Source organism: Triplophysa dalaica, chromosome 4 (assembly GCF_015846415.1).
Source record: "Triplophysa dalaica isolate WHDGS20190420 chromosome 4, ASM1584641v1, whole genome shotgun sequence".
Lineage (NCBI taxonomy): Eukaryota > Metazoa > Chordata > Actinopteri > Cypriniformes > Nemacheilidae > Triplophysa > Triplophysa dalaica.
This window is the reverse complement of record NC_079545.1, coordinates 2,454,433-2,467,104: the sequence shown is the minus strand read 5'-3', so window position 1 is coordinate 2,467,104 and position 12,672 is coordinate 2,454,433. Positions and strand designations below refer to the sequence as shown.

General features: G+C 39.9%; 1 protein-coding gene across 7 annotated transcripts in view; it reads left to right on the top strand.

Moving 5' to 3' along the window:
* Nucleotides 1-12,672, top strand: part of specc1 (sperm antigen with calponin homology and coiled-coil domains 1) — a 73,000-nt gene that overhangs the window by 26,574 nt on the left and 33,754 nt on the right. For all 7 annotated transcript variants that reach the window (XM_056746125.1, XM_056746123.1, XM_056746128.1 and 4 more), the window contains 4 exons: nt 7,914-9,349; nt 10,123-10,330; nt 10,718-10,791; nt 11,105-11,280. In XM_056746125.1, the coding sequence (XP_056602103.1) occupies nt 7,914-9,349; nt 10,123-10,330; nt 10,718-10,791; nt 11,105-11,280 (1,894 nt within the window). The remainder of the gene's footprint in view (nt 1-7,913; nt 9,350-10,122; nt 10,331-10,717; nt 10,792-11,104; nt 11,281-12,672) is intronic.

Here is a 12,672-nt window from a genome sequence, read left to right as displayed (position 1 = left end):
TTTTCATGATCTCATGTTATGTACTCTTTAAAGAGCAAGTACGAGTACTGATATTTTTATCTGGTACTGGCCGATACCGATGCCTGTACCTTTTCACAACACAGTGAGACTAACAAAAATAGAATAGCTGTCTAATTATGAACAACTTCACCTTAAACACAATATGAAAAAAAATGTGTATGTATGAGCTTGTCACAAACTTCCAAAGCAAATTTCGCAACAAATTTCAGTTAGTTTTGTCACATGAGGTATCGTTGCATTTTTACAAGAACGAGTACGAGTACTCATTGTTTATTTCTCTAGAGATCTTTGCATGCTACTGTAGCAGTCTCTGAGATGGAGCAATCTGAATTTTGTATGCATTCACTCCATGTTCTGAGGCATAATACTGCATGTGCAGTGCCATTAAATTGGAAGTTTATGCAAAGCTTCATGTGTAAAAGGGTGGTTACCTGCTTTTGTGCCCAAGGGCACAGCTCTGCCTTCTCTCTCCCATTAGCATATTTTCTTTCTCACGGTAAATGTACCACTTTAACACTGCTCCTATACGAATATAAACAGTACAAGAGCTAATATACAAGAGATGTGATGTAATGCATCTACCATCTATTATGACACATGTTTAGTTAGAAGGATAACAGACTTTGTGGCAAATAAATGAGGGTCATTTCTTTTTTGTATGGGCACTGTAGCTGTGAAACAATCTTAACCTAAGCACATGTTCAGCGTGGATGAAGATAATAAGGTCTATGATAAATGTTCTACAGTTCTTGGAGTTGTATTCACTGAAGTAAACACATTGTTGTACACACCAGCGTTCGTCTGCACAGGTGTGGCATGTTTATAATTACTTCTCTGTCCTGTTTGTCTACGGGTGTATGTGTGTGATGCCAGATCATACAAAGTTATACAATATTAATCATTATGAATAACAATCCTGATAACTTAAGCAAACACTCATAAAAGACTGGTCAATAAGATAAACATTGCATTGAGTTTCTTGTCCAAGATATAAATCATTAGTCTAGCAAAAAGCATTAAAGGAGCGGTGTTGCTTTTAAAGGTCTAATGCCAAAAGAGCTGTTTTCACAGTCAACAGACAAATAACACAATCAGTTTTTTTGCTTGGCTCTGCAGAATCAAGCATGACACCCCTATTGAAAACACTTAGTTGGTTTTGGCCCGCCATTTCTGGAAAATTGGTCGAAACATCACGTGACCATTTACACGTAAGTAGTTCATAAATATCTCACTGAAGATGTTTCAGAATTCAGATTCAAAACAGAGGAGATGTTTGGAAGTAGAAATGTAATAAAATCTAGTGAACACATAGTTGGTCTTTTACCAGATTTGCCCGTCAGGAAAGAAACCAGAGCTATATCTAGCTTGTTTTTGTCTCTGCCACAATAAGCCTTCAGGGTTTTATTGGGCTTCAACCAAAAATAAGGATGTTTCAGCATAAAATATCCTTTTCTAGGCAGGCCTGCTCAATATCCACACATCATTTCATACCACTTTGCAACGAAGGGTAAGCATAAGGTCAGTAGATTTCAGGCCATGAGCGCCATACAGAGCTACACACATTTCTCAGAAACGGCTAATAGATGTGATTAAATAAAACCATTCTCCACCTTTATTAGCTGCTGTTTTTCAGCCTGAACTCAACAAGAAACTTGAGAATAGTAGCACTGTAAGAATCTCTGTCGCTCTCTTTGATGCTATACCTTTGGCCTACTCTGTTAAAGAGAACCACCCAAAATAATTTGACAAGTAATTTGCTTGCAAATACTTAAGTAGATTAAGTTAACCGTTGCAACAAAACAGCTTTTCAAAGTGATGGGGATTATTTTCTTAGCATTTTCAATATCTAAAATAGGGCTGGTCAGCACACATCAAGCCATATAACTGCCCCCATGTACTCCACCCACGTTTACATTTATTTTAAGTAGATTACAAATTTTAAACTAAGTATTATATAAACAGTAGTTGCCAAAATTGTTTGTTTTAAAATATATTTTTGAAGTTATATTTTTTAGCTTTATTTTGACAGGACTATATTGGGTGAAGAGAGGGGTTGGCACAGAACCTAACATTTTCCATATACAGAGTACAAATTCATTGCATTTTCCTGTCCTCTTTCCATTTACTGGATATATCGGCCCTGATCGTTTGGAGTTGAAACATTGCTTTTAGTAGCTGATACCGTTTATTGAATGTTATATCGGTGCCTCGACTCCTATGCATTCAGTATCTTTACCTGATTACCAAGTGATACATTTAGACCAGACCCCGACTGTCTGTTATCTGAACAAATGCTATGTTTACACTAGTCATGTGTTTTATGTGTATGATGTTAAAATGACATAAGCAAACCTCTTCAATCATATATAACTGGATAGATCACTAAGATGACCAGGTATCATACAGAATGTATCAACTTTTTTCTTTCTTATATATGGTGGTTTTCAGTGTACACTAAATATCTGTTGTTGGATATCCGACGTCACAGATTTTTTTGCACAAGCAACAGCACTAAGCAAATGAGTACATTGTGTAGTCGAAACAGCTAATACTTGTCTTTATTCGTTGAATTTGATTAGCTATTAAATTTGTTTTAAGAACGTTGAGTCATTTCAACCGTACATCTAAGCTGACGTTTGTTGAAGACAGGAAATGAATTGCTGGAATTGTCACCAGTCTTTATGTATTGTTTCCTGTGGAGTTTGGTTTTATAAACACCAGGCAGTTATCCTGAGGGGTAGGTCATACATTACAGTAAATAGAAGGGGCAGAAATTGTTAAAGATTGTTAAAGGAAACAGTCCGAGCAGAATCAAATGACTCAGTCCAGCATGTCAGTTGACAGCTTGAAACGTGATCAATTCAGCAAGAAATCATTACAGCAGTCCATCAGTTGATTGCACAGAACGTTGCTATGCAGTACATCAGACCAGAATGTTGGAAGTTTTCCCAACAAGAACCAAATAAAAGAAAAGACAATGTCAATTCCACAAATCTTTCCTGGAGAATTAAATGTAGAATGTGTAATTTTTTGGATGATGTATTGTCAGAAAAATGCTATATAATATATAGAATTTAGTTTTAGAGGTGCATAAATACCTTACATAATCAAGCGTTATGTTCTAATTATCTTGAAATAAGTATTTCAAATGAGCTATTTCTATATACATACACCACGGGTCACCTCACATGGAATCCACCATGTTGTTTCTACAGTAGCCCTAAATGGACAGACTACTCTACAGAGCGCCTTCGTAAAGCGTAAAACAAAAACATGATGACATTTTGTCCTGTGTCAGCCACCGTAGTGCTTCGAAAGAGAGGGGGGAGGGCTGGAGTGAGCCATTGGCTGCAATATGCAACCTCACTACTAGATGGCGCTAAAGTTAATTCACTGGACTTTTGAAAGACAATTTAATCCATGGCGCATTCTGCAGACACACAGTAATTCTGTATTCAATTTTGCCTACTATAGTAATACAAATAGTAAAGTAAAAATTACATATTCGTTTCATATTTTTGAGACAAATGATGAATGCATATAATAATGCTGAAGGAAACGGGTGTATATAATCACGTTTTTTCATCTGTTCCATGCTCAGGTTTACTGTAAATTATGGCCCATCAATGTGCTTACAATACGTGTATAGTTGCTTTTTTATCAAAAGAAAATCAGAAAATAGAATTGTGTCCTTATCGTGCTTATGCAATGATCACAGCAATGCTCATTACTCCATAAACCTCTGTTCAAAGAGCCAGATTCCTTCTACTATATATGGTTACTTCTATCAAAACTGTAAATATTGCTTGGCTTTAAAAGTTTGTGCCTCTGTCCCCTGTAGCATGAACTGCTCTGGATTTTTAAGCACGATTCACTCATTCAGATCTCTAGCACGAGACAGATTCTGATGCAGCTTAGGGAAGAGTTTTAAGGTTATGTCTTCGTTTGTAAATGTGATTTTGTTCCTTTATAAAAAAAAATAGGGCGAAGCCTGACATTTTTGGAAATAATGTTTAGGGAGATTAAATAAAATATATAAAAATATAAAAATGTCACTGTTACATCAGCATCGAATAGGTTTGGATTTTGTAAATCACCTTATTACAGTTCTATGTTATGCTGTTAGAGTTTGGTCATTTTTGCTGTGAACTTGAATATTTGTGTCATTCTGACTGGTATCTTTACACAAGAGGATCATAACAGATTTCCGCTTCCTCTACCATAAGCTCTCAGAATGTCCAGGATGGCTAAAGTGTGTAAGCCGTCTGACGCACATGGAAAGTCAATGATTGTGTTTTCCTCTGGGTGCAGGATGTCAGCAGGGCTCACTGCCTCTTCTTCTGTATATGGACCTACATGTTTTTACCCAGTGTCCATCTCATTCACTAAGATTGAATAACAGGAAGATATGGCAGAGAATCAGGAATGAATCTGCTGCTCCTGTATAATGTGTTGGAAAACATTAGGCACTGTGGATCTTCATCTTATTTGGGTTTGAGGGTCGTAGTCGGTTTATTTAAGCATGAAGCTTATTTGCTTGATAACCTGAACCTGTACTTCTTATAATCACCACTGGGTTGTTACGTATTCAAAGCATTTGTTTTACAATTTGAGTCTGTATAAGAATTACGGTAAAGGGAGGTAAAGGAAAGGGAGGACAATCTTTTTCTTAAGCATTTGACTTGATATCAGAAGAAATACATCTCAGATTATAGTTATTATGACAGTTGAACGCCCAAGATTTTGCACACTTATACATCAACACTGTTACCAGCTACCAGCATATGATTAAATGCATTTTAATATAATACAATTATGAAACAAGACAGCGTGAGACAATTGGTTAAGGAAGCAGTCGGTTTTCTTTAATAAAACAATACAAGATGCTTCTAAAAGCTTTATCAGATTAAATGTGCTTTCCGAGACATCGCTTCATGCTGAGGGAAAACATGCCCCCTTCACATAACATTTTTTGTTCATGACTACGTTATTGCAGCGTGAACTGTTGATTTTGGCTTTCAATGGCTTCTCCATTTGGACTCACCCCATGCTGTCATGTCCAGCACAACAGCATAATTCCTAGATGATTATATTCGCTTTCCTCACATTGTAGCTCAGCCAACAGTTCTTTACTTGATATTTTTTGTGCTAAACCAGCTCACATTTTAGTTAATTCATCTGGGGCTGTTGAAACCTAAACCCCATTCACTGTGATGTCGCATGTCTGTGTCTCCAAATGATGCGCTCCATGTATCAATAAGAAACTCTGGGTACCCTTGTTTAAAGATTTAGGATGGACGATCTCTTTAAAGAGTCTGGGCTCTAAATAAAAGTAAAGATCTGCTTTTCAATAAAGACCACAGGACACTAGAGACTTTTTTTCTTAAGCTTTCATTTTAATTTTCAATTACAATTTAACATTCAATTAAGCTTTTTGCAAACACATGTTGTTCTCCATATTCCCACATCACCTCTGTCTAGCTTTATCTCTGTCTCTTTCTTTCTCTGTCCTTTCACTTTGACAAATACTAAGTATTCCAAGTAGTAAAAGTACACCCTTTAAATCGCCCAGACCATCTAATTCAATCTTATGAAGTTCCACTCACTTTCCACTCAGAAGATCTTTCCACTGATTTAAGAAATACACTGCATGTTTACTGGACAAAGATTACTAGTCACAATGTTATGTTACATTTCTTGACTGTAGACAGTTTTGCTGTATAAAATAACACAACTGACTGCTGTTATATGTAACAAAATCAAAGTCAAGTCAAACATCTTGCTATCCATTCTGAACAAAAACATAACCAAATGTGTGCATGACCATATGATTCTCAGCAGGTCTGACGACACAGATGAACAGACCATCGACGAGGGAATGGTTGAATTTAATAGAAGTGTGAATCATGCAGTCCGTTAAGAATGGCACTGCCCAAACATTAGTCACGCAAAAGAGACTTTCACATCTCCTCATCCGTTACAAACTTCGTATCAGGCTGCCCAGTGTGAGATTGAAATGTGTTGCGTGTTTTTATGCCTCATATATCTAAAATATTATTACTATATAGAAACCAATTTTAGTAAGTGGTGTATGACCCCATGCTGTCATGTCTATGAAAACAGGATTATTCCATACCCAAACCCACATATGAGTTATTATGTTGCTATAAGAAGCAATTCAGAGATGATGTTTCTGCCGAGATTAAATATGTGTGTGATGAAAGCGTAGTGAAAATGGTGATGTATAAAGCACGAGTTTGTGTCCTGGTTCTGTCTTTGATGGATCAGCGAGGGGTGGGGGTGTGAGACAGAAAGAGCCGTATATGATTCATTTATAGCATCTCTGGTGGTCCTGGCACAGTCACTCTCTGCAGACTGTTTCTTTACTGCGCCAGCTCTCAGCTAGAGAGGTCAAACTTAAGTACATTAAACTGAATATGTCACTCACAAAAAACACTCAGGTTACCCCTTGGCGGCACGTTACGGCTCCGACAAGGTTTTGTTCCGTCCTCAACGTGGTACCGATGAACACCAGGAGCTTCTCAAAAGCAAAGCGGCTGAATTTGCGAGACCACATGATTTGACTGTCCAACATTTTTGGTGTTTTTTCATGATTGATACCATGGTCAAGTTGGCTAAATGGTTATGTTTTTCCGGTATATAGTGTCATGCTTTTTCCCTTACGATAATTAACCATTGTTTTCGTACACTTAAAAAGATGATTATTATAGGCAAACAGTATTTTACCACAAAATAACCATGGTTTTGTTCGAGGATGAACATCTTGTCGTCCTCATGAATTTCCAGTCTCATGTCATGGATATGTTTGTTATCTGATATACGAAAGGAAGTCTACAGAGGGACATTTATTTTGACATAAAGCTATGCAGCTTGGAGCCTTTGACTCAATGTCCGTCAAAAATAGACAAGGCTTGTATCCTCAGCGAGGCGGTGCTTAGACCCACTTCTTGGAGGCTTCAGTGATGTGCTGTTTAAACAAAAGCATTGATTAGAGTCAGATTTTGGTAGAACTTTATTTGTTAAAATTTTATAGGTTGTGTGGGATAATAAAGTGGAACAGTACAGAGGCATTTCATACATCTCTATTGTTCATTGTGTAATACGATATCTGTCTTTGATTTGATTTTATTATGTAGATTTGCTTTCTAAATCTCTATCTACCCATACAACCATCTTTATGCCCCCCGGGTCGATTTTGTTTTGGCCTTTGGGACTGTGATCTCTTTTTAAATGCTGTCGCTTTGTAACATTGCCTTTATTGTAGTGAGGCATCAGATTTAACAAGCTCGAGTCGAACATATTTGGCATTTGCTGATTATACCAAAATCCTTTCACAAGACTCCCCCTATGAGGGCAATTAACCTCTATTTTGCAAACAGCATAAAGAATGGGTAAATATATCACCCGCACCCACTCTGATGCCACTCGCATGCCAGTGGTCTTGTTCTTCTGCGCTGCTATGGTTACAGTGAGGTCGTGCCTGGTGACCATTCGAAAGTGACGAGACAAAACACAATCTGTCCAGTCATCACTCTTTAACTGAATGAATGACCTCTCACACAGATACACACGGCTTTGAACAATGAAACGAGAAAAATGGTGACATTGTCAGATCTCTGGACTACATTACCCTAAAATGTGTGCGTGCGTGATGTGGACTGGAGTTCTGGAATCCTGTTGGTTTACCGATTTCAACACGTTGCTTTTAAAGTGTATGGTGTCATAAGAACTTTTTATTACTTCATTCATTGGGTTGAAAGAGAGAAAAAGTTGCCAAGAGTAATTGTGTTTGGTTTGGATGTACAGTCTTGAACAAACAATTAAGACAAAAAATCAACCAGTAACAAAACATCTCTTTTCTTCATTTCCAGGCAACCAATCAAACAAAAAATCTGGGATCCCAGCTCCCCGCGAGATCCCACAGACCATCTCCAGAGAACGGCTCTCATTGCGTGATCAGAAAAGCTCCAGCACCAAAAAGATGGTCGGCAGTTCCAGCACCTCCAGCCTGTCTGCTTTGACCAAGCAGTCCCGCAGCTCTGTCAAGACCAGATCGGAGTCTGTAGTTTCGGACAAAAACCAGCTGGAGAGTCAAGTGAGGGAACTTCTGGCTGAAGCCAAAGCCAATGAGTTTCAGATCAGTAAGTTAAGAACAGAGCTCCAGCGGCATCCAGGGATAGGTTTATCATCGGACGCTGGAACACCAGAGGGGAATTCGCTTGTAATGGAGCTACGGGACAAAAATGGACGTTTCCAGCGCGAGTTAGCCACATTGCGAGAAGAAAACCAAGCTTTGAAACAGAAGCTCATTACATTGGAGAACAACACAAACATCACAGCATCTCTCACCGGATCCACTACACACGCAGTTAATGGGGTTTTGCCAGACTCCACTTTCGACGCTCAAGCTACGGTCAATGGCAGGCACCCCAAAACGTCATCTAGTAGTGACACCACCAAAGGATCTCCTGTACCTTCCTCAGACTCTTCAGACTTTGTGAAGATCCCTTCAGACTCGGACAGTAGCAGTGTTCAAGGTGAGCTCTCAATAAAGTCCCTGATGGAGCGCATACAGAAGATGGAAGAAAGTCATCACAGCACATCTGAAGAACTTCAGGCCACTCTTCAAGAGCTTGCCGATCAACAGCAGGTTGTCCAGGAGCTGACCGCTGAAAATGAGCGTCTGGCGGAGGAGAAAGGCCTACTACAGACATCTCTACAACAACAACGGGAGCGCGTTGAACTCCTGGCGCAACAGAATGAGTCCCTTCACCAAAGGCTCAGAGAACAAGCTCAGAGTCAAGAAGCTGAGGCCTCTCGTGTCACCCGAACCGCGGAGCTGGAACAGCGTCTGACTGAGCAAACGGAGAGTTCCCGCTTCGAAAGAGAAAAACTGGTAAACATCCAGCAGCAGCTGACGGGCAGTCTCAGGGCTTTGGAGACGGAGCATCAAGAGGCGCAAGCAGCCATGAAGAGCTTTAAGGAAGAGCTGGAGGTTCTTCAAGAACGTCTGGAGAGGGAGAAGGTTGCTGGAGACGATGCGTTGAGGAAAGCTGAGGAGCAGCGGATGGATGTGGAGGCTCTGAAAGCAGAGAATGTTAGTCTGAAGGATCAGGTTGAGACGGAGAGGCAGAAGGTGGCTGAGCTGAAGGCGATGCAGAGTGCCAGCGACAACACGGAGTTGCAACGTCTGCTCGAAGCAGCGCATGAAGACAGAGACAAGCTTGAGAACAGCTGCAAGGAGCTGCGACAAGAATTGCAGCAGGCGCGGAGTAAAGCGGAGAGCGCTCAGGGCATGCTGGCTAAGGTACAGAACCACATCAGTCATTTATAGACAAGTTTCATCAGACGTTTGTTTCTTTCGGCTTACTTTATGTTGCTTATCATGTTATGCCGCAGCTCACATAAGTGGATAAATTCCCATTGACAAATAAAGACGATTGCCTTTGTAATGAGTTTTGGGGTGACTCGCCAGCAGTCGTGAAGGATTGTGAAGGAAAAAAAGATGCTTTGTAAACCAGGTGAAGACACAGATTTTGTCTTCATGTTCAGCACATAGTGACAGAAAATTTGAGAGTTGCTTTCATAAAAATGCTAAACTTATGCAGCTGCATAGTGCGCACTTGTAAAATGTTTACAAGGCATACCTCGTTCTTTAAAATACAGTTAAACACAGAAACGACACTTGTAAACCCTCAAGGACATTAACGTCACTGGCACCTCATGCCTCTGACAACACGCGAAACCAGATCACACCAAACAGCGAAATGCTTTTATTTTCTCTCTGACCTAACCACAGAGAGTGAGCCAAGCCTTGTGGCTTCAACATACACCCTCAGTTTAGAGAGTTTGGTGCCATCAGAGAGAGCTTTAAAAACTCTTATAAGAGCTTTTCTCCTCTCACTGGACAAGGTTATTTAGATAGTGGATAAGGTTCTTCCTGAGCTTAATGTTTTTTGTGTTTTTTACATTTTATCCATAGCGACTTACTAAATTATCTTAAAGAGGCAACACTAATACAAGAAGTGCTTTCACAAGTTACCAGGTGTTTTTGAAATGCTTGCGTGTCTGTTTGTGCAGGTGGAGGCAGAAAGGCAGCAGCTCCTGGAGAGGGTGGAGAGACAGGAAGAAGATCACAAAGTCAACACACTCGCTCTAGAGGAGAAAAGCCAAGATGCTGAGAACCAGATCAAGGACCTGAAAGAGACCATCTTTGAGTTGGAGGACCAGGTGGAGCAGCAGAGGGCTGTTAGACTACACACCAATCAGACCATCCTGGACCAAGAGAGTAAGACTGCATTTTTCTCAGTATACCAACTTGCCAGTATCACTTATAGTCTGGAGTGTATGGGTTTATCCGCTCTCCTACAGCCAATGCTAAAAATACAGCAGAATCCAGCAAAATCTGAAGACTCAGACAAACACACATTGATTGGATTTGACAGTCTGGATGGATAGAGATGGTACTTGGTACTTGGATCTCTTCAGCTCAGACCTGAACATCTTTATCCAGGAATAACATTTACCATGAACCTCACTCTTCTTCTTCACTAATTCAACTCATTGAAATTGTGATGAAACATTTTTATTGCAAACATTACAGAGTAAATACTCACCATTCATTAAATATTTCCCCTTTGTCCTTGTTTTTCATTTTTCAATTTCGCTTTTTCAGATCAAATGAAGAGGCTTGAAGAAAACAAGGCTGAGCTCGAGAAGCAGATTAAAGTCCAGAATAAACAGATGAAGGTGGATTTCATGTTGATCTCTTTTTATCTTTGTAACGAACAGTAACATTACCAGTGAAGTTTGACAGTCGTTGTCAGTCTCAATAATTCAAGCCAGATATCTTCTATCTGCTCCTAACGGGGCAATATGTTTGAGAGCAGAGCGATCTGAATTAGTGCAGTTAGAGCTGCGACAAGTCACTGCCCATCCATCAAAGTGATTGAAAATGACATTACTATGACCAAGCCCAGGAGATCATGAGAAACCCAAGCACGTCCTCTCGGCTTACCAAAGATGTATTTCTCTCTTTGTGTGTGTGTGTGTACGTTAACAGGATGAGACAGAGGAGTGGCGCCGTTTCCAGGCCGACCTCCAGACAGCAGTGGTGGTTGCTAATGACATCAAGGTGGAGGCTCAGCAGGAGCTGCGCATGTTGCGCAGACAACTGCAGGAGGAGGAAGAGCACAATGCCGCACTCACCACAGAGCTGGAACAGATGCGAGGCGCCAGGTGCATTATCATTCATGAACTCAACATCTCTAATGTGTCTCCTCTATCCAGATGTGCTCTACTGGGTTCACTGGTGTCGTTCACTGCACTTGTCTTAGTTGATGGGCTTGCTTAAGTTACAATCAAAGAAAGATCATTTGTTTTGACTTGTAAGGGTTTAAGAGGCAAGGGGAAGTCTTTCCCCGCCAGACTTTAAAGTTGACAGCATTTTTTTTACCATTTTAATGAATATATAGACAAACAATATACCAAATGAAAGAACAGAGTCTCTGCTTTAAAAAAGAAGTTGCAACATTTTGATAATTAGTATTGACATTCTAATTATGGACACTACCCATATCAGATCAAATATTTACCCATAATAGATTCAGAGATACTGTGGTCTTTTAGAAAATGTGTAACAGTGCCACCTGCTGTATAACAGTGAGAAAAACAGATTCCTGGAAATTCTGTGTTTGGCGGGGAAAGAGTTAAGGGCTTTGGTAAACTGTATCAATGAACCCACAAACGAGTTGCAAATGTATCCTCACTCCCTCTCTCACTTTCCACTTTCTTTGTATCTATTGACTCTTTTTTGGTGTAGCTGCTGCATACTGTGGTACGTTCTTCTATGACCCCCTGACTCTGTGCCCACTGTTTTAAATACAGACAGACCTGATATAACATCAGACAGCAAAACCCACCAACACACAGACACTCTCACACACATTTTATTGACCATTTACAAATTCCATCCACCAAGAGCAGATTTTTAACACAGGAGCATATGACCGTCCCGCTTGCAAGACCTGCTGTACTATATGTGAAAAATGTCTATTGACTGGTGTTTGGTGAACTGGGCTGGCATCAGTGTTTTGTGTTCTCATGCTTGTTATCTATGCCACCGTAGCTCTATAGAGTTCAAGACATACTGTTTCTTCTTTAAGATAGTCTTTCATCAATCCACAGCACATCAAACACTGTCTAGAACGGACCATTGTTTCCCCGTTTACTAGGGGTGTGAGGAGACACTTATCCCACGAGACGAGACTGAGTTCACGAGACGAGACAAGATTTTTAGACTTAAAAGAAATCCTCAATGATGTAATATATAGGGTAAAAATTCAATAATTCACCTAATGCACAAAAATGATGCTTTGTTTTCTTAACAGGCGCAGCTTTTAGTAAAGAGCTCTGGTTGTTTTCTCTATATGCTTTTGCATAGTGCTCGAGTTAGCAGACGTGGTGATCATATCACGCTGTCAATCCTCCTTCCTCCACTGACTGAACCCTCATAGCCTTCAGACAAACAGTTAAAACTATATAAACACATCATGTTTTATGCTTACATTGCACATAAGTAAGGGACAGATGATCTGTTTTTTAAGAGGTTTGCCTGTGAAAGTATTTAAA